The 27,348-nt window shown below is 34.9% G+C and overlaps 1 protein-coding gene across 1 annotated transcript; it reads left to right on the top strand.

Annotated features, from left to right (window-relative positions):
* The first annotated feature begins 1,846 nt into the window (after positions 1-1,846).
* Positions 1,847-20,180, top strand: pcmtd2a (protein-L-isoaspartate (D-aspartate) O-methyltransferase domain containing 2a). The gene is made up of 6 exons (XM_039735659.1): positions 1,847-2,167; positions 9,100-9,440; positions 13,545-13,647; positions 16,863-17,034; positions 17,322-17,445; positions 18,922-20,180. Exons 2-6 carry the CDS (start codon positions 9,134-9,136, stop codon positions 19,317-19,319), a joined length of 1,104 nt encoding a protein of 367 aa, XP_039591593.1. The 5' UTR covers positions 1,847-2,167; positions 9,100-9,133; the 3' UTR covers positions 19,320-20,180.
* Positions 20,181-27,348: the final 7,168 nt, after the last annotated feature.

The following is a 27,348-nucleotide window of genomic DNA, read 5'->3' on the forward strand; positions in this document are numbered from 1 at the left end:
GTGAGTTTTTCTCTGGGTACCCTGGCTATCCTCCCACCTTGCCTAAGACACAGAACTTACTAGTGAACCACCTACAAGGACACAAATTAAAGCCAGATATCCAGCAATGCCATATTGTTAAATATCACAATGCAGAATAAATAAAAGCAATAGGTTTGACAATGTTAAATAAAAATATTCCAGAAAAGAAAGACGTGCATGTTAGATTAATTCAGAGGTCATCAAAGTCGGTCCTGGATGGCTGCAGTGGCCGCTGATATTTGTTCAAAAATGATTGCTTAATTAGAAACAAATTCCTTACTAATCACATTTTTTTTTTCTTAATTTTATGGCTTGTTAATTTTTTCATTCTGCCATGTCAAGTCATTCTCTTATTGCTGATGTTTTCCTTTTCAAGCACATCATCAAAAAATTCTATGATGGGCCACAAGAGAAAAATACAACCAGGGTCACGGTTGAAAGATAGAAGCGAGCAAATAACAGAAGCAAGTGAATAAATGGTTCACAGTCTTTTACTTTTTTCTTTTCAGATTCCTCCCAAATGTTTTATTAAACCATACAGTTCAAGAAGAACACACACAGGTGTAAATGGAAACAAGTCAGATGAAAAACATTTGTCATTTGCATCTTATTGTTAACAGGGAGCAAAAGATGGTGAATGCAGCTGTTTAAGACCAAAATAAGCAATTTGGGGAATTGGTTTGGGAATCTTAATAAGCAATATAAATGTTGCTTGAGCAATAAGTGCTTCAACAGCAATAACAGACATCTTCTTAAGAAATTGGGTTGAAACTTTGACTTTGAATAGCCGTGGAATAACTGATGATTCTAAATTGGCTTGAATGTTCATTTATGTGTTGTTTCCTGCCTTCTGCCCAGTGCTGCCAATATAGGCTCTGCCTTCCCCTCTCCATTACCCTCAACTGGATTAAGCAGGTTTGTGAATATATTTATGCACATATGTATATATGACAAAATGAAACTCAGACATTCAGAATCATCTTCCCAAATAAGTTAACACAGCCTATCTGAAATGACTTGCAGTCTGAATTCTGGTTCTCCTAAAGCGCTGGATAATCAAGGCAGAATAAAAGGGAACAAGATGCAGTATTCACCTTGTATTGACTCCTCTTTAGCAATCGAGGGTTTCTACTTTATTATTTTTATATTAAAAATTCTACAACATTTCATTGGAGATTCAGCACTGCCAGCTTTTCAGTAGGTCACACTACCTACTAAATGCCAACATGGGTTTTACAATGTTAATTAAAAATACTAAGAAATATTTTATTACCAGTAAGATCCTATGCACCAACTGGCATAATAATGAGAAAAAATATTTATCACTTACTTATTTTTTACTCTATATAATTCTAACAAATTGCATGTTGCAAGTGGCATGCATTTGAGGTGATCCTTCTTCATTAGGTCAATCTCTTCTTTTTCACTGAGTTAACTTAAAATGATGCTATTAATAGTACGCAAACCATGTGTTTTGTCTTGCTGAATGACAGATGTATGTACACTTGAACCTGAAATGAGTAAAATCGACGATCATCTTAACAAAAAAATCTCATTTAAGTCAGGAACGACAGGCATATCGTTGTACTGCTAAAGCACAGAACTCGTTGGTCATTCCGTTTCACGAAATCTTGAGAGGAAAAAAGAAACTCCAACGGCCTTAGCAAAAAATAAATCACTCGCAGTTAATTCCTGTTGTGGTCTTGCCCCTTACTTTACGTCAGAGAGCGCAGCGTTTGCATTAGGCTGCACAGATAGCCAATCATATTCGAGATCTGCGCAGCGCTGCGCTCCATAAGCTACACGAGAACTTGCTTGCTTCAGTCGCAACAGTGACGTCGAATGTAAGTCAGCAGGTCAGTGTTTACATCCAGTCTTAAACTAGCGTTGAGTGAGGCTGCACAAAAAGCCCGGAGAAAACATTGGCGAGGACACTGTTAAACAAAGAAATTATCGTCCCTAAAGAGACCCGTCAGCGGTTAAATAATCACGTTGACCTTTAGGCCTGTGCTACAGAGACGCTGACACATGCGATTCAAATCCAGTTGAAATGTTTTCAAGGCTTTTGGGGCTTTTCTTTCTTTCCTGGTGTTAATTTTTGGTTTCCAGCTCTGTCAGCCTATTTTTCTGCAAGCCAACGCAGAAGGTGAGAAATCTACTTAGTTAAAAAAGACTATTTGAGAATGATATTGCTGTAATATAAAACAAGGTGAGCGAGAAACAATGGAGCTACTGTATGAAAGATTGCAAGTTGATTTGATCTGTGCGCAGGGTTGCGTAAGCATGTGTATGTAAATATGCATTTATGGATTAATGGATATTACAAGGAGTATAAACTGAAATTAAGCATTGAATGCAAATAAACTAAGAGCACTTGTGCATTATCGAGAAATACCCTTTGGTTTGTTTTTCCAGCATTTCTCCATAGAAAACAACTTGTAAAGCAGGAAGTGTTACAGCGCCACCGTATGTCACGACCTGATTATTGCACGTCAACAAACGTTTTCCTGCCCACGGTGACTTTTCTGTTAGGCAACTGAAGTGTCACCACAAAAATATATTAAGAAACTTTATTTCCTCTTTTATTTGTCCCTAACTGTAAGAATGTTTATCAGTTTACTTCCTGTCTTCTTAACTCTCGGTTAATAACTGTTACACGATTGTGTTTGCTATATATGAGATTTAAGTTTAAAAAAAAAGTTAATAAATAAGATATCAACTCAGGTCAGGAGCTTGTTTTAGCTTAGAGTAAAAAGATTTTAAACATCAATGATATTATAACTCAAGGTAGTTCATTATTAGAACCCATTTGGTGTTGTCAGACCGCCAGAATCGATTTCAAGAGCTGTCTGCTTACTCAGGAGAGGACAGTTGACAAGCACACAAATACACGTAAGATGGATAAATGTCACCTCTAGTGCCATTAAAGCTGAGGAGAGTTTTTTATACATTCAATCAGGATAACAAAAGAGCGAAAGGCTAAAAAATTAAGCAGGTTTAAATGGGGAAATCTTGGCAGACTGAATTAAGAACCCATCAATTTGAGGAATAAGTGTGTAAGCTGTGTATAGATCTGGGTGTTGCTGGTTAAAACAACAATAACAACATAAAAACTAAGTTTCCTGTTGTCTGTACGTGGTATATAGCAATTCACAATGGTCTATTTGTCCATTTTCACAGGCCAGGTAGTCCATAATAGGATTAAGGTAAATGCAGCCTAATCTGGCAAGAAAGGGTAAGCATGAGTGCTATGCCAGTCCATTACAGAACACACGCTTTCAGATGTGGACAGTTTAGAATCTCAAATTAAGCTAAAGATACATGTCAGTTCTTTTAAATATCCCATTTTGTGAAAGAAGTGTGAGGTTTCAACTTCATGAAGCCCTCTGTGAAATTCTGCCTCCCATTAGGTATGGTTATAGGTAGCCAAGCTAGCTTCTTAAAACCCAAAGTTGCAAGCATGATTGCCTATTTTTCAAAGTGTTTAGATTTATAGGAAGTCACTTATATACTGATTTGTCTAACTATGGTAATGACTGTCATGACCTGTTCATCCTGACTGCTGGGCTGTGTTTGGATCTCTTCATTATTTTGCAGGAGGAAGTGACATGAAGAGAACCTTTAAAACTGTGCATTCACAAGCTGAAAAGGCTTTGATGGATGCTGTGCAGGCAATTTCATTTTTATTTATAATTTCACATGGACAGCATCAATTATTAATAATTCAAATCCAACACTACCAGACAGTTTATACTTGTTGTATATTAGGACTGCTTGAAGTGGGTGTAAAAATCAAGCAACTTTGCCGTGGCAGAACTGATTTGCCAGTTGCATTGTCTCTACCACCTGCAACAAATGCACCAAACCAGCATCCAAGTATTACTGGTTATACAGCTGCACAGTATTTAAAAAGTTCTCTTATTTTTGTTTAATTAGTCTATTGTTTTTTATCTTTGGTATGAACCATGTTTGCACCATATCAGCTAATGTATTATATAACTACAGACATGCTTGTTATTTCTGAATTATTCATAGTTCTTCTAGAAAGCATCAAGTGCACCTGTATTACATTCCTCAAGTGCACTGTTGCAGCCATGACATCTCCACCACTCTATTCATTGTGACATGAAGATCACAGAGCACAGAAGAGGCGATGCCAAAACTGAGAGATGCAATTTATCCTTCCCATCCTCAATTTTGTTGTATTCAGTCCAGTTTTCATATGATTTTAGTAACCCAGGTGTTTGTTACTTTGAAGTTGAATTAAGCATTTCTTCCATATGCATGCTAACTTATGATTTCCTAGTAAATTCCCAGGTTTGAGCAAAGCTGGAGTCAAGTATGCCATAGTACTTACCTGTCAATTACCCAGGCCAATACCAAATATAATTCACAGAAATTATTCCCTTTTTCGTATGATCAAACAAAGCCAGGAAATTGCTATATTCAGCTTGTAAAGTAACGGGTCGAACACATATACGATATGCTAATATTCCTGCAAGTAAAGCAGTTGACAAATCAAAAGTCTATGGCTAGATTCGTTGTTTAACAAGGTTGGTTCTGTTTAAAATTTCTGGAAATAGGATTTTGAAATAAAGGAGTTACTAGCAATACAATAAGTGAAATTATTGAGCCCACTTACCATCAGACATTGTTGTTTGCTCATTCATATTTGACCATACTTTTTCAGTTCCTTTTGTATTGTTTATGTTTATGGCCTTGTAACTTGAGTACAGTATAAAAAATATCCATAAATAAATGAAATTATTTTCTTGAAAATTGTTTCTCGCAAGCAAAACTCATCTCCACAGTCATAAACCTTTTGTGTACCTTTTAGGATTCCCAGCCCCTTAACTTGGATTTATATGTGTGAATGCTTTCAGCTTAGGATATTACTTGATCATTCTAACTTGGGTCAATATGCAAATCACAGTAAATTTCTGAACTACAATATTGGCCATGTTCTGTGTGTTCCAAGTGATTTCTTTCATATATTGACTTGTACCATTTTAGTCACCACTGTGTGTGATTTAGGGAGATAACGGTGGTTTAACAAGTTACTAAATACAGCTTAAGTCAGCGGGTCAGAGATATGTGACAGTACACAGTATCTTCATATGAAACATTTTAAAATAATTTTGAGAAAACTGATACTGGGGCGGGTTTATTTTGTAAATTTTACACATGTACAGTGAGATCATTAGAAATTCTGTGCTGTAGTTTTCATGTTAAAAATGTAATGTCACATGGTGTTATGTTTTGCCAGCCTAAGAAAATAATTTTTATTGTTGTTTGTTGAAGTAAAGTTTCTCATGAGATATTTGAGTTTAAAGTCACAGTATTTGCTCATTTTCACAGTCCTAGTGTTGAATGTGTGGTATGATTTGATTATATACTGAAATGGTAGTTAATTTTAATCTAATTGATTCTAACTTTTAAGTATGTAAGAATGGTATTGCTCTTCAATCCATAAGGGTTCTTTAAGATTTTTGTAAGTTTTATGACAAATGTAACCTTGCGAAACTTGCAGAAAAATCTTGGGCATGAGTAAGACAGTCAGAAAAGGCCGTGTTTAATATGGGCAATAAGCTGCTGTCATGGAGAGAACCAATCCTGTATATCCTAGTGTTTAGAGATATTCTGAGTACCAATGGATTTCATTTTATGACTATGTAAGCTGAAAAATCTTTGATATTTTCAGTTGCCTGAAAAAGTACCCATCACAGTGATAGCAGTTATTGCCAAATCATTGGGAAAAATAATGCCCACCTTTGTCAAATACATCTAATGTTTCCTCTTGTCAAGTATGATTAAGACTAAAGTGTTTTGCAATACTGTCTACCAAGTTTTATCTCCACCGTGTGAGAATGGCTGCGACCGCCAAAATTGTACTTGCTAAGTACGGCAGCACTTCATTGCTAATTTTTGAATAACAATACTAGGTAATGCCACATGAGACTGCTATAGAAAATGTGCCATTTCATATGTCTTTAGTTTAGCGTGCAACCATCTTAGACAAAGCTGGAGGAGAGAGAAGTATTCATTGTAACAATTGGTGTACTAGTATACTACCGAGCTAGCATCTTTACAAATCATGACTAATATATTTTCCATCCTGTTAGCTAAGCTGTTAATTCACCTTGTACTTGAAGCCTAGTAAATGAGTATTTATATGCTACAATGTTAATCTTTTCTTATCCATTGTAATTCTGACTTCTGCTCAGTGTTCATATTTTTCTTGTAGTATTTTAATTTTTGTATTTTTTAAAGTCTCTAATTCTAATTCAAAGTTTTGTGTCCTATGTTTATCTTTATTTAGTGTTTTGTGCAGATATCATTTGAATTCTATGTTGTTTATTCCCTGTTGTTCATTCTGAATTTCTGTGAAGCACTTTGAGAAAGGTTAAGGTGGTACTATATAAATAAAATGTATTATTATTATTATTATTATCATCAAAAAAAGCTTTCCATCCAAATAAATAGATGTGCTAGGAAAAAGTCCTACTTGCCCATATTGAGTTAATATCTGTTTTCTATGTAGGGACCTTTACCCAATCAAAAACAATTTATTGTTTAAAAATAGGAGAAGTCTCCATTTATTGTAGCTTGTATGTAGTAACTGCAAATCTGTAGTATTTCCTTTTCTGGATTTCTGGCATCTAAATAATGGAAACAGCCTGTGAATAACTTGTGTATTGCATGGTGTTTGAACATCTTCAGTATCTCCAGGTTTTTATCTGAGCGTAGAGTAGATTAGATCTGCTGTACTATTAAGTGGATCAGTAGTAGACTAATTTTTACTGTTTTGTTGCTTCCACAGTATAAAATGATCATGATTATTAAATTAATTCAGTGGCGATAAAGAGTTTTTAAGGTTAGGGCATGATGTCAGTTTTTTTTTATTATTACTGCATGTGGACCAAATAAACCGTATTTTTATACACAGTTCATGCAGATATTGCTTTTACACCTATTTAAAATGTTCATGTTTTTTTCTAAAATAAATTTTTAGGTACACTTTGTAACACACTACCTCCAAAGTGAAAAGATAATGCTCAACATGTATGGGAATTAATATGTAAAAAATGTACATATCTAGAAAGTTTAATACATTCACTAATTACTTTAAATGTAAAATTATTAGTAAAAATAAAACAGCAAGACAAAGAAGCAAGTTGGATAATCCACTTATTTTGAAACAAAGTTTTTATAATGATCAGTGGTAATGTTCATTTGTAGTTAGGAGATGAGCAGTTTATGTAGTGACAATCGCCTTCATTTAGGAAATTATACCGTAGATGTTACTGTAAATCTGACAGACATGGTTATAAAAAAATCAACAGTATAATTCATGGAATAAACATAAACCATCAAATCTGATCTTTCATTTTCAAATGTAGTATTACTATAACACCACACCACAAAGGCTTTATGTGCAATTTTTGGGATGGGGTTTAAGCCATAAATTTGTTAACATGGCTGTGCATAAATGATGTTTTCTTTGGTCGTGTTAACATTATATTATCAAGTAGAATTAAAATATTAGTTTGTCAAAAATTGCTGGTGATGCGTTTTAGTCTACATTTTAAAATGTAAGTAAGAAACCCAAACTACACATAGTATTCCTCTTTTTTCAGAATAATTTATATTGATGTGTGATTATTGTGGTGTATGGTTTATCTTTATCTGAATCTCCAGAGGTTCAGCTATCAATGGACATTAAAGAGATACTCAATATGGCTATCACTCTTCTTAAATTTGGGTTAGCATTAATATATCCACGTGAATTAAATTATTACATGTTAGCCATGAAGTCTCAGTTTATACTCGCATTATAAGCTCTGATTTCTTCCTTCTAAGAAATGGCACCCAAGAAAACAGCCTTTGTACTGACGCTTTTTACTATTGCAACTGAGCCACTAACCATTTTTATTTGCAGTTGGTCTGGATATGTGGGGAATTTAATAACAATGATATGAACAAAATAATCCATTTACTATGATGATATGTTGCGTTCTTTGACTGTTTTTGAGTTCATTCATTTTCTGGACCTGTCTTTTCTTAACTGGGTTGCGAGGAGCAGAAGCCTATCCTGGCGTAATCAGGATTAAGGCAGGATCCAGCCTTAGACAAGATAATACTCAGTCACAGGGCACCTCTCTGTCCACATTCACACTGCATCATAGTGGGCCAATCTGGAACTACCAATTGACCCAACAAACATATCCTTAGGAAGTGGTGTTATTAGGTACACTGAGAAAATCCATAGAAACATTTAGAAAGTATTCCAGTTCCACTCAAGACAGTAATTAGGTCAAGATTTAAACTCAGGGCCCTGAAACTGTGATGTAGATACACTAGCATTGTACCATTATTTCAGCATTCAGTATAGATCAAGCTTTTTTACTGATATGCCTGACTTGCTATATTTCGCTGGCTCTTTATTGCATTATAAGATTTAATTAAAAATACAGAGTCTGATTTTTTTTTTATTGGTGGCAATGTAACATACAGTACACTGTGGTACAATTGATTAAACGATCAAGTACCAATTTTATAAGTAATTTTAATGAGATGAAGTGGTTAGCATTGCTATCTTGCAGATCTAAGACTTGTTTTTAATTCACACCCTTTAAATGCAGTGTCCTCAGGAAACTCACTTTCTCCTGCATCTCAGAGATGTAAATAATAGATGAAATGACAATTTTGAATTGACCTAGTGTTTGCAAGGATTTTCTGCATCTCATCCAAGATTGCAGTACATTCTGTCTGTTTACATGACGCTGCTTGGATAAACTCAGACTCCCTGAGACCCAGAATGTAAAAAAGTGAGCACAGAAATTGGGTTGATGGACTTATATTTATGGTTGTATGGTTCTAAAGTGGTTTAAGTGGGTGTCTTTCATGACTTCTTGAGTGCATCAAACTGGTGTATAGTTTTTTTTATTTTAGTCCTGTTTGTGATAAATTATCTTTCAACGCAAGAGGAATATGTAAATAAGTAATCACTGTTATAAAACAGGTTTCATTCTTCATGTTGCATTGATTCAGCATTAACTCAATGTATTGTTTTTGCAGAACTTGCTCTGAGTAACACTGTTGCCCCAAGAAGATGGGTGGAGCTGTTAGTGCTGGTGAAGACAATGATGAGCTGATTGACAATTTAAAAGAAGCCCACTATATCCGATCTGAACTTGTGGAGCAGGCATTTCGTGCAATTGATAGGGCAGACTATTACCTGGAAGAGTTCAGAGAGAATGCCTACAAAGATTTAGCCTGGAGACATGGAAACATTCATCTTTCAGCACCATGTATTTACTCAGAGGTTATGGAAGCTTTAGACCTGCAGCCAGGTTTATCTTTCCTTAACTTAGGAAGTGGGACAGGATATCTCAGTACTATGGTGGGACTCATTTTAGGTAACATGTTTTCAGATATCTTATAAATGTATTTATTTTGTAACATTTTTATTTATAGAATTGGTTACTTAAACTGGAACTAGTTTTCTTCCATGATGCATGCCTACATGAACAGTCTCTAGGTCAAGGTGACATAGTATTAATGCAAACTGTTATAGATAGTAGTTGGGTAGTTGAAAAGCATTTTCAGTTTTAGCCAGTTACAGAAACTGGTGTGCATAATTTATTGTGAGAAATGTTTTAAACTGCACTGCGCTGGAAGAAGCCATTTTAGTGCTTAAGCACATACATAACTCTTAGCTTTAGGGTACACTTAAGTTCACAGAGGAAGATGAAAATGCATTTGTTTAAAATAAATGAGGATATTTTGTAAAAATAAATATTTGTCTTTAGTATTGATATGATTCATTGGATGATTATGTACCACATAAAATATCTTTTAAATTACAGCCCATAAAATTATTTTGAGATGCAGCAAATGTTTTTATGTATTTATCAATAGTTTAATTGCTGTTGTTATCTGGTCTCTCATCATTGCTTGTGTTGAATGTTTTAATGACTAAGTAAAGCTATTTCTATAAATTATAAATGCACTCTCTGCTTTATATAGCTTTATAAAACCATACGAGAAAGCTTTATAAAGCTTTTCTTGCTGTTTGCTTTGGGGTGTGGATTATCAAAATGAGAGGTTGTGATTATTTGCAGTGGTTGTGATTTATATTCATAAATTGGTCAAATTTACATAAAAATCTAAAATTTATCCAAGTATAATTGGTATTGGTTATTTGGATGCATTAATTACATCAGGAAAATAAAAGTACAAGTATAGTGAAATAAATTACAGTAGTAGTGTCCCAGAGATCTTTAAATGATAAACAGAAGTAAATCAGCAAACAAAATACAAAAGTAATATGGTAGTAACTAATGAATATAAATGCTACATTATGCATAGCATTTTAAATTTTCATTCTTATTATAAGAGACATAAGTATTATCTTTTTGTTCCTGGGATTATTAGTACACATGAGCAATTTAACATGATGATGAACTCACTTTTTGGCAGCCTAAATGGCCATTGTAGTTTTTTTTTTCTCTTGGGAATTTTGATTATTAACATAAAAGAAAAAACAATTCATGATTTGTAAGAAACAACATGATTTTTCCTGAATTAATTTATTAAATTTCATTGTTTGCTAGGATATTCATATTTTATTAAATAACTTTATAGACTTTTAACTATCTTGGTAGCTAGCAATGGTAATTTATCTTCAGTATTTTTTTTTCTACTTTTCTGTGGGTCCTCCATCACTATATGTTTTATGTCACCTTATATGTAAATTTCTAAAGTATTTTTATACTATGTTTCAAGTTATGGCATGATTACTGATACCTTTACATTTGAAACAATAATTATGTTGTTTCAAGAAGCACTGAAATACAATGAATGCCCTTTTGTGGTAATTTGTACTTCAAGTGAATTTTCTACAAATTTGTTGGATGCAGAATATGTAGAACCCACCATTTAAAATTGCAACCTAATCATTTAAAGGATACTTTTGGTATTCAAGTCAAAGTTATTTGTTCACAATCATGAGATGCAGAATATTATTAACTTTCTGTATTAAAATTGAATTCTAACATGAAACTTATTTTATACAATTTAAAGAATAACTAGCCTGTTGTCTTGTTTTATAATGAAGTTGATGGCTACTGGGCCCCAACATGAAAAAAGCTTTAAAATATGCCAAATTAACATCAATTTTTCAAGCAAAAATGTTTTTGAGTATTGATCCACATCCTGAGATTGCACACATATTGCAAAATAGTGTATCCAATGTTATTTTATAAAAGTAAAAGGCAAAACATGTCTGTGAAATTCAGTCATTTAAAGGGCTTTTTACTTCACTTCATTGCTCATCTTCCTCCGCGGCAACCTCTCAGAGCCAAAAGAAAGTCATTGCCAAATGATTTTATTGACATTATTGAATATTGATGCCCAGATGTGAATTGCTACTGAATTTCTGTTCTGTAGACCAGTGGTACTCAAGTTCTAGGGATGCAGTCCTTCAGTCCCTGTGGCTGCAGATTTTTTTTCCAACCAGTTTCACATTGAGCAAGCAATTTTTACCTTTACATTATCTAATTGCATTAGTGTTAGATTTACATTTATGTTGTTTGCATCTTTTGATGCTTGATTCTATAATTTTCTTGTTAATTTACATTTTTGTGGAGCTTGCTATCTTAATTATATCTGAATACTGACAATTAATGACAAGAACAGCAGTCACCAGGACAAACAATACTGACTGCTGAAGGGTGACTGTTTTTGTATTACCCATTTGTGTGCTCATTAGTAAATAATGTCATCAGTAAACAAAACATATAAAAAAAAGAAGAAAGCACCAAAAAATTAAATTGAATTTGTTTGCATCTAAGTTCCTGTTTCATTCAGTAAAAGAAATGACAGGTTTTTAATCCTGAATTCACACAAAAAGTACAAACTGAAAAGTAACATCTTAATTAATGTAAGAGTCCATATAAAATAAGAAATTGAATTTAATAAAACCTGCATTGTTGGGGCTTCCAGGACTGAACTTGAGTCCCACTGCTGTAAACAACTAAGCAATAATCACTGAAAAATGTAACAAGATCGCTTACTTTCATTTACTATACAGAAGCTTGTTTCATTATTTTGCAATGATATTGCCTGCGGCAGGACTGATAGTGCACATATGTGCTTCAGTGTCCTGGCAAGTGAAAGACTGCAATCAAGTGATAACAACTAAAATGTTGATATAGGCATACATTTGGTTTTATTCTAGTTGAAGTTTAGTAGGTTTAGTTCAGATGTTTTAGCACAGAGGTGTCATTCCTGCCTTACAGTGCCAGAGTCTGCATGAAGTTTACATGTTCTTCACATTTATTTATGGATTGATTGGAGTGAGTGTCTGTGAGTTTACTTACTAAAAATTGTGCTCATTTCTTTTATTATCATATCCTCAGCAAAAGTGACACATCATACTAGATAAAAATTAATAATTAGTTAGTAGCACTTCAATCTGTTTTATTGTGGTTGGGCTATGTCTCTCTCCTTTTTCATTTTCTGAATTTTTTTATTGTATGTGTGCACAATATTTAGGTAGCTTGGTTCTTTCAAAAATCTAATGCTTTTATTAAGAATACAATGCAATGAAATCAGTTCAGTTTGGATTTATTTGTATGAAGTACAATAAAATTCTTACATGCACACATAACCGCCACTCTGCCACTTCCTATGAATCTTGCTCTATAGGCTATATAAAATAATAACTCAGAATGTAGTTAGCGAAAAATAGATGCTTTTTAGCAAGAAGTAATCTTATGATTTAAGTAAGTGTCATGACAGAATGTAAACACTGAAGAAACAGAATTGCAGAATAAAAAGTAGCATAATAAGCAGAATATATCTTGGTAAAGGGGGAAGATTGTTGTAACTCTTCTCATGAAACCTTCTGCGATCTGAGAAGCAAACAAGAAACATATTTTTCCTATGGAAAAAAATGAGTAATTTCCTTTTTACTTTAACTGTCACAAGCATGCCTCAGAAACATGGAAGATGTGTTTTCTGAAGTCAAAACATTTTGATATTTCAAAGTGGACCTATTTGGTAAGTTTTAAGGGTTTTTTCCACTTTGGGACACTGGTACCCGTTAACTCCATTATAAAATGCAAGAGCAGACTAGATATTTTTGTAATTGCATAAAATATGCTTTATTTTGTCTTACAGTTTCATGTGGCAAATTAATATATGCCATGCTTGCGAATAAATAACTTCAACTTTATATAACATTACATTATATAATAATAATGCTAATTAAACTCATCATTTACTTTTGGTACTTAATTTTATAGTCATTTGCTGTGCTTTATAGAATAGTTGAACTTTTCCTATTTGATTAAGATTACTTACATTAAATGGGAATCTTGATCACAATCCTTTTTTGAATAATAAAAGCAATCATTGTACATTTTAGGTTAAACAAGTCCTCAGTTAATAAACTATGTTGCTGCAGTTTATATGCTTTGGAAGTCTTATGAATGTGCTGTTTTTCTGTTGAATCGCAGGTCCATTTGGTGTAAACCATGGAGTAGAGTTACATGGAGATGTTATTGAATATGCTTATCAGAAGCTAGACACTTTCATCAAAACAAGCGATAGCTTTGACAAGTAAGATTTATGTACCATTTTGTGTATATGCCAAGTAAATAGGTATTATGCCACTATCATTAAAGTACATTTTTTATGTATTCAATAAGAGAATGTGTGAATGCCACTAAATATGCACCACCAGTTAAGTAACAAGAGTTAAATTTGATCATTGCCGCATGGTGGTAGAGTGGTTAGAACTAATAGCTATCAGTCGTATGGTCCTGAGTACCATATGGTTTTTACATGCTGTCCCTGTGGCCATGTACATTATCTCCAGGTACTTCAGTTACATCCCACATCTTAACCATTTAATAACCTCCTTTCCAGGGAGAATTGGTGTTTGTGTGAGTGTGTATTCAGTGGTCTGTTGCCTTATATCCCGACCATACCAGAATAGACGGTTATCTGTCTAAAATCCAGTAGTGGTGAAAGAAAGTTCAGTTGTTGTTGAAGAACTTTACTTGGTTGTTCAACAACAACTGATGAGAAATGTTTGTTAAATTATTGTATTGTGCAGAATACTTTTATGCATAGAATTGTATTATACTTTAAAAGACTTTTTGTATTCCTTTAATAGCAAAAAAGTATATTTTCAGTTAACAAACACCAAGGACATATTGTGTTTATTATAGAAAGAAAATAACGTAAAATGCTTTGGTCTTCATTTCTTAGTCTTTTTTTTAAGTAGAAAATAAAATTACAGTGTGGCATCATATTTTTTATTAACTTTTATTAGAATGATTTCCTTAATAGTTGTGAACAATAATTGTGCCTTTTGCATTATTCAAGTGAAGTGTCTTTCAAAAAAGCAGTACATCTGTTTAGGAAAACTTGTTTAAGAAAGAATGTGATTTGTGAACATCTATCAGCACCGAAAAAGCTTCCTTCTCATTTGTTAAAAAGAGTATCATTTAAACCAAATGCAGAGGCTGATAAGATCAGTGATTTAGTGTAGACAATTCAGTTGTTTTAACTGTATCAATTTAAGTCAGTTCATTGAGTTTTTATTGTATGGGGCTTTCAGTTTTCAGAGCTTTCATTCAAAACAATGGGATACACTGGTTGCTAGCAATTTTCATTGCAGTGACAAAGGTTAGCTGCATGTAAACAATTGTCAATAAATGTAATTATTTATTAGTATTTAATAATTCATTATTTATAAAAAGGTGATTGATTTGAAGGTGGCACGGTGGCGCAATGGTAGCGTTGCTGCCTCACTTCCCGGGTCCTCCCTGCGTGGAGTTTGCATGTTCTCCCCGTGTCTGCATGGGTTTCCTCCCACAGTCCAAAGACATGCAGGTTAGGTGCATTGCCGATTCTAAATTGTCCCTAGTGTGTGCTTGGTGTGTGTGTGTGTGTGTGTGTGTGTGTGTGTGTGCACCCTGTGGTGGGCTAGTACCCTGCCCAGGGTTTGTTTCCTGCCTTGCTCCCTGTGTTGGCTGGGATTGGCTCCAGCAGACCCCCGTGACCCTGTAGTTAGGATATAACGGGTTGGATAATGGATGGATGGATGATTGATTTGACATATTGTTTTTCATCATGTTTTCTCCAACATTTACTACATAAAAAAACTCATTTGACAAGTGTTTTTATAATAATTTTCTTTGACATAAATAAGACTGCCTCCATGTAACTCATGCTCATATAGAGTTTTTATTTTTTCTTTCAAGTAATGGTAGCTTGTTTACTCTCAGGCCAATGGCCCTGAAGCTACTGCTTCAATGGGTTTTCTGTTTTCACATTGTAGCCTATGCATGTGGCCAGTTTATAAAAGCAAGAAGACAGTCGATAGCTAAGGAAAACCACATGAAACACAGTAAGGTGCAGTCTTATTTGGTTTGAGCATGTAAACAGAAATGCACAGGTGAGAAGTGAAAAAAACATAATACAGTATATGTATTGTTTTGGCATATACAGTTTTTTTTAGTATTATTTAGATTTGTTTTAATGTTTTCTGATGATTTTTGAGTTTTTTGTTTTTTTTGATATTTAAAGAATATTACAACAGATTTGCCTTAATTTTGTCCTCCAGGGTGAAAATCACCCATCCCTCTTCTGGGTGCTATTATTGCAAAGGCTTTTCTGCAGGGTTGGATTCTAGACTGTTTTGCATTTGCTGAACTAAGGAAAGTGTCACAGTTGCCTAGGTACCTTCATATAGTACACAGAACAAAGCTGTTATTAGCATTATTTCTAAGCAGGTCAAGATTATATATTTGCTTGTTTGTTTTATTTATTTTTTTTTTCAATTTTCTTTTAAAGCCAGACTTGATGAAGCAGGAGGAGAATGCTGCTTTTACCTTCTGTATCCTACAATGTCTAATTGTAGCAAGGAGATGCAGTATTTTATGTTCTGTAATCTGGACCAGCAACATAACTTTAATGTTGGACATGTCTTCTTTCATTACCTAGACATAAGTATCCCTCAAAAATCTGAAAAATGCTTACTTTCGAAAACAGTGTGAAATAATGGCCTCAGTGGCTCTTAAATGTAAAGCAGTTCCAATCCCTCCCATGACTGAATAAGTTTGTGTCATTGTGTATGACATAAAAAGGTTTAAAGCTGAAGCTTCTTTAAAGAAAGAAAATTACAGTGCATATGTGTTCTTGAAGAAATGTATGACGCATGCACTGTGAGTGAACTCTCCGCAGTAATGCCATGGCTTTCAAATTATCTCATGTACCATCTTATTGTCTATTTTGTTAAGAATATAGGAGCTCAATTTGGATTGAAGGCAAAAAAGCAGGTCCCCTTTTGAATTGAAATAGAAAAAGTGAACATAGTGTCCTGTTGAAATTATGGTTGTGTGATATTTTGTGAGCTCCATGAAGTCACATTTCAAACCATATTTTACAGTTAAAACAACTGGAGGACCCACCTGGCAGAAAATATGATACTTTAATCAGTACATTTCAACAAAATTGTTTTATCATAAATGTTATGGTGGTTATTGTTTATTCTTTTTGATATTATGGATGGGTTAACTTAAAGGTTCTGTTACTTTAGTAACAAGTATTCTCTGCATGTGGGAATTGTTTAATGTTGAAAACATTTAACATTGCAACTATTTCTAACAAAGTAAACATGTTTTGTTTCCTCATTAAAATATTGCTTTCATAATAAATGTGTTTCAGGATGTTTATCTTCCTTGCTGTGTATTTAAATGCTAAATGCCATTGCTTTTAGCAATTTCAAAGTTGCAATGTTGTAAAGAGTTATTGTCCATTTTTAGGTTTGAGTTTTGTGAACCATCTTTTGTGGCTGGTAACTGTCTAGAGATTACTCCTGGATGCCGCCAGTATGACAGAGTTTACTGTGGAGCCGGGGTCCAACGAGAACATGAAGAGTACATGAGAAGCCTATTAAAAATTGGGGGAATCCTAGTTCTTCCACTGGAAGAGAAGGTATTGTTGGCTAATTAAAACAAAAAAAACAAAAAAAAAACTATTGCATAATATACCTTTTATCAGTCAGTCAGTCATTGTCCAACCCGCTGTATCCTAAAAGAGGGTCACGGGAGCCTGCTAGAACCAGTCCCAGCCAGCATAGGGCGCAAGGCAGGAAACAAATGCCGGGCAGGGCGCCAGCCCACCGCAGTAAACCTTTTGTGTTTCATGTTATGCAGACTCGTATAACATATGTATATGTATATGTGTGTGTGTATGTATATGTAATTTCTTTTTTCTTTCAGTTAACAAAGATCACACGCACAGGTTCCAACACATGGGAAACCAAAAAAATTATAGCTGTCTCGTTCGCTCCACTTGTCCAACCAAAAAACAGGAGTTCAGAAAAAACAAGAATTGTTCCTCTTCGTAAGTGTACACTTTTTTCATTTGTTATTGCAATACTCCTTTTAAATTTTTTGTATCATTTTCATTATAGATTTTCTGTTTCTAGACAAGATAATTGTATTTTTATTCAAAAATTCTTTTAGTGTTCTTTTGAAGAAGTAATTATAATTTATTATAGTTTTCTGTTGTATGTTATATATAATTTAGATTATGCAGCTGGCATCTAATATGTAATAAGTACAGTGCATCTGGAAAGTATTCACAGCACATCACTTTTTCCTAATTTTGTTATGTTACAGCCTTTTTCCAAAATGGATTAAATTCATTTTTTTCGTCAGAATTCTACACACAACACCCCATAATGACAACGTGAAAAAAGTTTACTTGAGGTTTTTGCAAATTTATTAAAAATAAAAAAAACTGAGAAATCACATGTACATAAGTATTCACGTGCTGCAAAGAGGAATGGGCGAAACTGGCCAAGGATAGATGTGCCAAGCTTGTGGTATCATATTCAAAAAGACTTGAGGCTGCAATTGCTGCCAAAGGTGTATCGACAAAGTATTGAGCAAAGGCTGTGAATACTTATCCATCCATCCATTTTCTGACCCGCTGAATCTGAACACAGGGTCAAGGGGGTCTGCTAGAGCCAATCCCAGCCAACACAGGGCACAAGGCAGGAACCAATCCTGGGCAGGGTGCCAACCCACCACAGGACACACACAAACACACCCACACACCAAGCACACACTAGGGCCAATTTAGAATTGCCAATCTACCAAACTGGCATGTGTTTGGACTGTGGGAGGAAACCGGAGCGCCCGGAGAAAACCCACGCAGACACGGGGAGAACATGCAAACTCCACGCAGGTAGGACCTGGGAAGCGAACCCGGGTCTCCTAACCCACTGCGCCACCGTGCCACCCGTGAATACTTATGTACATGTGATTTCTCAGTTTTTTTATTTTTAACAAATTTGCAAAAACCTCAAGTAAACTTTTTTCACGTTGTCATTATGGGGTGTTGTGTGTAGAATTCTGAGGAAAAAAATGAATTTAATCCATTTTGGAATAAGGCGGTTAACATAACAAAATGTGGAAAAAGTGATGCGCTGTGAATACTTTCCGGATGCACTGTATATATATTTTTTGTATATATTACATTTGAATAACATTTTTATATTTTTAAATTATAGTAAAGTCTTTGTGTCTTTTCTATATGTACAATATTTTTAAGACCATTAACTAAGTATTAATTAATAATTTTCTACTCAAAGTGAATAAATTGCATTAAGGGCCTACTGACTTTTTTAAAATTACTTGTTTATTCTCATTATTTACAGTCCTATTTAAGCATTTTTGAATGGGGCTTTATTGTTGTCTATGACTAGCACTTCAAGCAAACAGCATAATACTACCTTTAATTCTAAACACTATAAATTTTGTGGTACATGGTAGCTTTGATTTGTCATTAGATTTTTTTTATTTTTACATACAGCAATTCTTGAAGTCCGGACATTACAAGACCTGTCACGAATTACAATCCGACACACTTTAAAACTAAACTTAAACCAAGATAAAGTAAAAAGTGGAAGTCTGACCAAGTATTCTACTAAGTTTAAGCGAAAGAGAATGTATCGTCGACGCATGGATTCTGTTCTTTTAGCAAACAAGCATATGTTTGTTAGTCGTGTAATCCCAAGTACAATGGACAACAACAACAATTGTGATCATGTGGATGAAGATCGTCTTGAAGAGGATGAAGAAGCTGTGGAGGACCGAGAGCAGTATGATCTTAAACCTGATCCTCCCATTAACCTATTAAGAGAGAAGGTCTTGAGTCTACCTCTCCCTGAGCCCCTTAAGTTGTACCTACTTTATTACAGGGAGAAATAACTTACTGTTCGTTTGTTAAAAAGTGTGAAAGACGTTCCAACAATAAACAAAAAAGATATGTAATTTATAAACAGGAAATGCTTCAGCAGTCTCCTGCATTAGTCTCTTTAACATTTCTCACCTTAAAATGATGTGCATTTCAATACTTTTTTATATTAAAATACTATACTTTTTAAGATTTTTTGTGTAGCAGAAAGTAGTGATTGATGCTATTTTAGCTTGGTAAAATAAACCTATATATATCATTTTAAAATAGTATTTAACATTAATTGTCCTAATTGTTCAGTTATTCTTTAAGTCAGACCTACCAAATATTCCATTCACTTTTGCTGTTGTTGGAAACATCAAGAACTTCAAGGCAGTACCCAGAGTTTATCAAAATTGTAAAGAAAAAGAAAACTTTTCTGACATATCGGAATATTTTGTTTCAATTATAATGAAGCATTCTGAATGTGTAGCATATTTTTTCCATATTTAGCAAAATGTCAGTTTTCATTTTGAATTTTCTAAGATTTTTGTGTTTTCATTTCATTCATTCACATTTGGTTGGACATTTTATGGTTTATAAGTTGCTTAACAGTGCCTATGTGTTAATAAAATTTAAACTAATTTATTAACATTATGAAGATATCAAAAAAGAAAGCTAAATTTTAGAGAGCTATTTTATTCTTATTTTCTTTAGTAGGAACCTACATAGCAAGTAATGAAAAACAAAATTATTTTTTCTAAAATGTTTTTCAGGGAAGAAAACTGTCATTTGTTCATAATATGATATTAGAAAGCAGAAAGTTTAGCATCCTCTTCAAATACTATGTTTGTCAGTTGCTGCTGTTTGTGAAAATTAAATTCAAGTATTATTTATTTTTCAGCTCTCAATTTTATATTTTAAACACCGTGCAAGGAATGCCATTATGTAAATGGGATTCTGCTTCTTAAAAATAATATTAATTAACTGCTGTTTCAAATGATTACATCTTGCCTGAAGAAGGGGGCTGCGTTGCCTCGAAAGCTTGCAAATTGTAATCTTTCTAGTTAGCCAATAAAAGATGTCATTTTGCTTAAATTCTCACTACATCCATACTGGCTAACATGGTACAACACCCTAGTACTACTGTTGTTTCAATTTAACAGAAAAAGTTGTCCAGTCATTGATAATTTCATTTTCGGAAATATTTAACCATTCTGTTTGTAGTGCCAATTTAACTGTCAGAAGAAAGCTATATTGAGATTCTTAATATAGTTCAAAATATTAAAAAGAGCTGAGAAGTGCATATTTGAAATCAAGAAGCCTTTTATTTTCTAATTTTAAGGAATGATTGTCAAACATTCTGCATTTCTTTCTTTTTATTGTTATGTTCCATAAATATGTAAAACTAGAAAGTATATAGTACCATTCTTTAGTAATCAGAGCTATTATACTTGTGAAATATTTACACAGACACTTTGACAACTTGAAGTTTTTCATATCTCTGTAGTATTTCATCTTCATTCATGTTTCAAAATATCTTTTCAATTGCAAATTATTGTGAACATATCCTATGTTTTATGCACTTTGGATGCAGCAATATTCATCGTATGGTGGGAGAATAAAATGAAAGATGGAGTGATTTTTACTTCCTTTCAAAGGTAAGACTTTGAATTGTTCAGAAGGTTAAGGTCCAGCTTGAATTAATGTCATTAATTAATTTATGCTCTTCTTGAGTAAATATATAAAGATGAAAGCCAATTTAGATAAGGTAACGTTTGAAGAAAATCTGTTCTGTATACCCCACCTCCAGTCTTTTAGCTATTTTGACAAAACAATCCATGTCTTCCAAGAAGTGAGATGAATATTGTGAACACATCTGTAATTTTGCTTCCTTGATTACAAGTATAATGACTCACTCACATTTTCCCTTTTCTTATATAATTCAGATTTCTTCAATCTCAATAGTTCAATAGTTTCAAGCAGGTGTTCTCCACCAGAGAAATCTAATTCATCACACTCCCCTCAGCCACTTCAATACAATCTTACTAAGTTGCTCTCTCCAATGACACGTGTATTGAAAACTCAAAGAGGTAAGCAAAGTGTTATTCAGTTTAATTTGGTTAAATACTCATCACAGTTTTTTGACTTTACCTCAGAGACAAGAGATAAAAGTTTTTAATGCAGTTTACCATGTGTCTGTTAAGCAACTAAAACAGAAGGAATATACTCTTCACCAAAATCAGAATGCTTTATGTTGTACTGAGTTAACATTCAGCTTTAAAAGACTACCTTATGGAATTTGCTTATAACAGTTTCAAATGGATCATTTATTTATTCATTATTTATTTTTAAAGGGACCAGTATTTAATATGAATCAACTTTAATAAAAGCAGGGCAATTATTCTAAAGCACTGAAATTTTTTAAACCATATTTATTGTAAGTAAATATTCAGAATTATTCAAATACGCTCTTTTTAAATTAATTGAATTTGAAAATGTACAACTGAACAGTGGTCGCCATACAAATGCAGTTTTGATACTAATATCATAAATACATTATTTAAATTTTACTTGTGGTCATTAGCAACTACACCGCACAAATTGTTATGTTTTGTTTTGGTATGTACGATATTAAATACAATACTAAATGCTGTGTGAATATGTTTTTACTGTACAGGTTTGTGCTTTAAAATTAGTTATAGTGAGTTTATGATTAAAATAAAGTTTAAATCTGATACAGAAATGTCTCAAAGTTGTGTATGGAAAAGAAAAGTGACCAAGTCAGTGGTTCATTGAATTCTTCTCCACCCAATAAATACTGTGTTAAATAGAAGGAACTCTTTAATCATTTTAAAAAATTAAAATGGATTTGTTATGTGGATTAAATTGTGATAACCTGGTGTTAGTTTTGGAATGTAAATCAAACTATTTCCATAATAATTTGTATCCTTCATTTGCTTGTAATTTTGTATACCTTTTCTTAAAAAGTAAAACTTCTCTTATATGTACTAAAGTGAATATGTGCTTCTGTTTCAGACATTTGTTATGTGTGTGGTGCTTCACTTGAATGAAATATACTGTGCTATCAAGTTTGTTTTCAACTATCCTTTATGGTAACAGTGTATACCTTCCAATCCCAAAATGAATAGATTTCTTTTATTTATTTTGAGCACACACAAGCTCTTAAACTCCAAAAACTATTTTGACAAATGTGGTTTGCCTGTAAATTGTTCTGTTTAAGATGTTCTAGCTTCAAATGACTTTTAAAATCATAAGTAATGGCGTGTTTTAACATTCTGATCATTTATTGTTAATGTTATAGACTCATTTGTCATATTCTATAGCATGGTCTTTCAGTTGCATGATATTGTGTTTGCTTAATGGTATAAAGTCTAAACGACCCATAGGCAGTTATATGTACAGTGAACTATTACTTGTGTAACGACAGTGCAGGTTAATGATAGTATCCTTAGTTGTGATCTTTGATAAAATTAACATTTCAGAAAGCTGAAACTCCATTAACAGATGGTTCTTTTTTCAAGTCATATGGTTTTAGGGTTGTGAAGAATTCTGTTCACATACAGTATTTATAACTTATGAAAAGAAATATCATTTGAAGCTTTTTGCTCTTTTTCTTTCCAAAAGTTAGTTTGTCTCTTTATTACCCTGAGTTTAAAATCTGCTTCTCTGTTTGTTTTTTTTGTTCAATTCAATAGTATGTATAAAAGATTGTGTTAATATTTCCTTAAGTGTATATGTGTTTACAAAAAAAGAAATAAAAATTTACAATATATGTGCAGCTGTGGCCTGTGTATTGTGAAGCAGGATTTTCTTTCCTTCTGTGTGAAGTTTGAGAAACAAGTTTTCCAAGGAATTTGTAAAAATAGTTTTCTTTGAGGGTATATCTGAACACCTTGCAATGGTGCTCTGGCCAGAGAAAGTTCTGGGCCTTGCACTTGATGCTTGTTGGGATAGGCTCCGGCTTCCCTGCAACCTTTCCCTGGATGAGAATGTTCTAGCAAATTGATGGATAAAACTAAATTTAAAATGCAAGGTACCACTGGTCAAATGTCAGACATCATTGTCTTAGTATTAACGGAAAAATATAGATATACTGATTTTAAAACATATGGTTATAGCATGTGTACTTTTAAAGTAGCTATCTGTTTTAGCCCTGTGACCACCAATAGGTTTGTTCAAGGAAGCATTCTTCATCTTCTTCTTTCGGCTGCTCCCGTTAGGGGTCGCCTCTGCATCTTGCTCTGTCACACCCACCACCTGCATGTCCTCTCTCACCACATCCATAAACTTTCTCTTAGGCCTTCCTCTTTTCTTCTTGCCTGACAGCTGTACCTTTAGCATTCTTCTCCCAATATACCCAGCATCTCTCCTCTGCACATGTCCAATCTCGCTTCCCTGACTTTGTCTCTCAACTGTCCAACTTGAGCTGACCCTCTAATGTTGTCATTGCAACTTGGCAAATACACAAAGCTCATAATGTGCCCGATAAGACTGAGGTGGAAAAATGTCTGATCAGGCCACCTTTAAAAAGCCTTATTTCACAACAAGAAAGTAGCCACACGTTTATATATTCCACAATGCCTAAATCTTCACCAGAAACAAGGGACAGGGCTATTATGCAGTAGGCAGGCATGTCATGTACCTTTGTTGCCAGACATCCAGCATTAAACCAGTTCATTGTGTCCTTGACTGCAGGCAGAGTTTCAGCATGACAGATCTACTTGCTCCCGAGTGATCACTGGAAAGCAAAACTGACATATTAGACTGGTCCATCTGAGCAATTGTTTCAGATCTGCCACCTGTTCTCTTGCTGAACCACCCAGCTGGCACAATGTCCACACCAGTGACTGGACAGTGGGCGACTGGCTACAGACTCTTCTGGCCCTAGAGCAAGGTGAACAGTCAAAAGCCGTCTTCTCCTAGATGTTGGACTTGACTGACCCAGGCTGGATTTAAGCTGTGATGGACATGGCAATAGTGACATTAGGTCCTTTTCATGGATCAGTCACATTTCTGCCTGTTCCACACAGATAGGTGTTTAAAAAAGGGAAAGAGAAGAATAGGAAAAATGTATGCTAATGCCTGTGCCCAGGAAACTGACCCCTGGGGTTGAACCAGTGTCATGGCATGGATTGGCATTCACCATACAGGCCAGATCTTTTTCCTTTTCACTCTGGGCAAGATGAGATTGTGTAGCCAATCTATATATATATTCACTAAGGCAAGACAACCATGGAAAGCACGCCGGAAGGGGCGTGGATTCACTAAGCCGCCGACAATTGAGATACCTATGGCACACGCAGGAAGGAGCCACGCCCACCAACTCCAAGACCATTGGATTTGACAACAACTCACAGAGCCACGCCCACCAACTCGGACGCAATGACACAGAAAAACCGGCGTCATTTATATTCGTCTGTTGTAGAGGTCACATGCAGCTCCGACCCACGTTGACTGTTAATAGAGGCATGTTTCTCGCGGAGGTGAATCGCCATATGCAGCGTGTAAAACTGTTTGCGAGGGGAATCCCATGGGATCCTTAAAACATTCCTTTACAACTAAAACACAATGAAGTGAGCAGTCTTTAAAAAACGAGTTTTCGGTTACGACGCATGACCACGTGCACCATCACAGCAAACTGTTTTACACGCTACATACAGCAATTCGCATCCGTGACAAACATGCGTCTTCTTAGATGCTCCTGCACTTTGTACACACCCCCCTCCCACCTCGCTGCTACCGTGGTCGGGTGTCTTGGTGAATTATATATAGAAAGGCAGCCAAAACCGCACAGAGCAATGAAAAGTCTACGTGATTCACAGCTGCATCTGGACTGTACAACGACGACAACGACTCGAGTGACGAGTTGGAGGTGGGCACATGAGCAGGCAGTGCATACTGGACGAGAAATCAGCAGACTAGCATAACGGAGAGAGCGAGTGGACGTCCTTCTCCTCTCCTCCCATTCCACCCTCTGCACCTGAGCGCCGCACGGACGATTGTGTGTTGGTTCGTTCTGTGCATTGTTACAATGTTGCTTTTCTTGCTGATTTATTACATTACCGATTTTTCAAATGTTAATTTTCTCCCTGTGCTTAAAAATCATTAAAAAACCAGCCTGATTATGTGGCGTATGGTATGCCGTGGGTTGGCTAGTATTTGTTACATTAAACAACATAACCTAGAGAAAGACAATGTCAGGCCACATACAGCTGCTGTGGTCACAACTGTCCTGAGGAATGGTTTTGGCCAGAAGTGTATTGCCTTTGTATGCTAGTTGTGTCAATTAGTTGGTGCAAAAGCAGTCATGAAGGACAGCAAGGTGATGGCGGTTAATGTTATGGTTTTACAGTGTTGCTGTCGGTTAATGTTATGGTTTTACAGTGATTTTTGTTATTTCACAGTTTTTTTTATTATTCCTATTTCTTTATTATCCTTTATCAATGAAGGTTGAAAGTTAAGTCCAACAATAAGTATTTTGTTTGTCTCTCCCATTGGTGTTGTAGGCTGAAGCTATTGAGTGCTTAATGAGTAACAAAAATATTAAGAATTTCTTAAGATTAAAATATGGAGTATTGGGAGAGAGCAAGTGTGCCTTATTAGAATGGGAAGTCCTCGATTTGGCCATTATGTAAGTGCACTTATTAAGTACAGTTTCTATCAGCAGCAATCGTTGTACCACATAAAAGAACCTAGTCTATCACAGGGCCCTTACACATAAACAGATTTGCTGGTGGAAATTGCATGGTTTAAGTTTTATCTGTGAGATAACCACTCCAAATGAATATGTTATATTCTTGTTTAGAATGTCGCTTATACTGTTTCTGGTACAATAGTACTGTTTATCCACTACAGTGGAACCTCGGATCACCAACGTCTCTGAACACATACAAATCGGGTTATGACCAAAAAGTTCGCCAAACTTTTGCACCTGTTCACGTCCACACACTCAGTTGACGAACAAGCCAGTTTCCCTTCCGGTTTGTACGCACCGATGATTTCCGCACGTGTTGCATTGTTCTTGGTCAGACGTGTGTCCTTTCACTGTGAACTCTTTCTGCTCTACAGTATTTTGTGTGCTTTTGCATTAATTTTGCAGTTAACCATGGCCTCTAAGCAAGTGAAGAGTGGTAGTGTTGGTGAGAAGAAAGGTTTGAAGAAAACTGAAATCGAATTAAAGAAAGAAATTATTGAAAAGTATGAGCTTGGTATTCGTGTTACTGATATGAGCTTGGTATTCGTGTTACTGATCTTGCCGCCGGGTACAAGAATTCAAAATTTACGATTTCCACTATTCTAAAGCAGAAAGAGGCCATTAAAGCAGCTGATGTTGCAAAAGGAGTTACAGTGTTAACCAGGCAGAAGTCTCAAGTGCTGGAAGAGGTGGAAAAACTGTTGCTAGTGTGGCTGAAGGAGAAGCAACTTGCAAGGGATAGCATAAGCGAGGCAATGTTATGCGAGAAAGCCAGGAAAATTCATGGCGATTTGCTGCAAAACTGTCCTTCTATGAGTGCCAAAAGTGAGGAATTAAAAGCCAGTAGAGGATAGTTTGAAAAGTTTTGCAAGAGAAGTGGCATTCATAGTGTGGTAAGGCATGGAGAGGCTGCTAGTTCCAGCACTGAAGCTGCAAAAGAATTTGTGAAAAATTTCACAAAATTAGTAGAAGACGAAGGCTACATCCCACAACAAGTATTCAACTGTGACAAGACCAAATTGTTCTCGAAGAGGATGCCAAAGAGTACCTACATTACCCAGGAAGAGAAGGCTATGCCTGGCCATAAACCAATGAAGGAGAGGTTAACCGTTTTTCTGTGTGCTAACGCTAGTGGCGACGTAAAAATCAAGCCGCTACTCGTTTACCAATTTGAGAACCCTTGTGCTTTCAAGCAGCACAATGTAAACAAAGCCAGACTGCCCGTGATGTGGAGGGCAAACACGAAGGGTTGGGTCATAAGGACCTTATTTTTGGAATGGCTGCACGAGGCTTTCATTCCCGCCGTGAGGCAATATCTTGAGAATAATCTGCCTGAAAAATGCCTT

The sequence above is a fragment of the Polypterus senegalus genome, chromosome 14, assembly GCF_016835505.1.
Source record: "Polypterus senegalus isolate Bchr_013 chromosome 14, ASM1683550v1, whole genome shotgun sequence".
Classification (NCBI taxonomy): domain Eukaryota; kingdom Metazoa; phylum Chordata; class Cladistia; order Polypteriformes; family Polypteridae; genus Polypterus; species Polypterus senegalus.

Bases quoted from the DNA above. Each gene is read 5' to 3' on its own strand.
- pcmtd2a (XM_039735659.1), top strand. From the start codon at position 9,134: ATGGGTGGAGCTGTTAGTGCTGGTGAAGACAATGATGAGCTGATTGAC. The intron at 13,648-16,862 runs GTAAGATTTATG...GTCCATTTTTAG, and splicing joins ACAAGCGATAGCTTTGACAA to GTTTGAGTTTTGTGAACCAT. The intron at 17,035-17,321 runs GTATTGTTGGCT...TTTTTCTTTCAG, and splicing joins TTCTTCCACTGGAAGAGAAG to TTAACAAAGATCACACGCAC.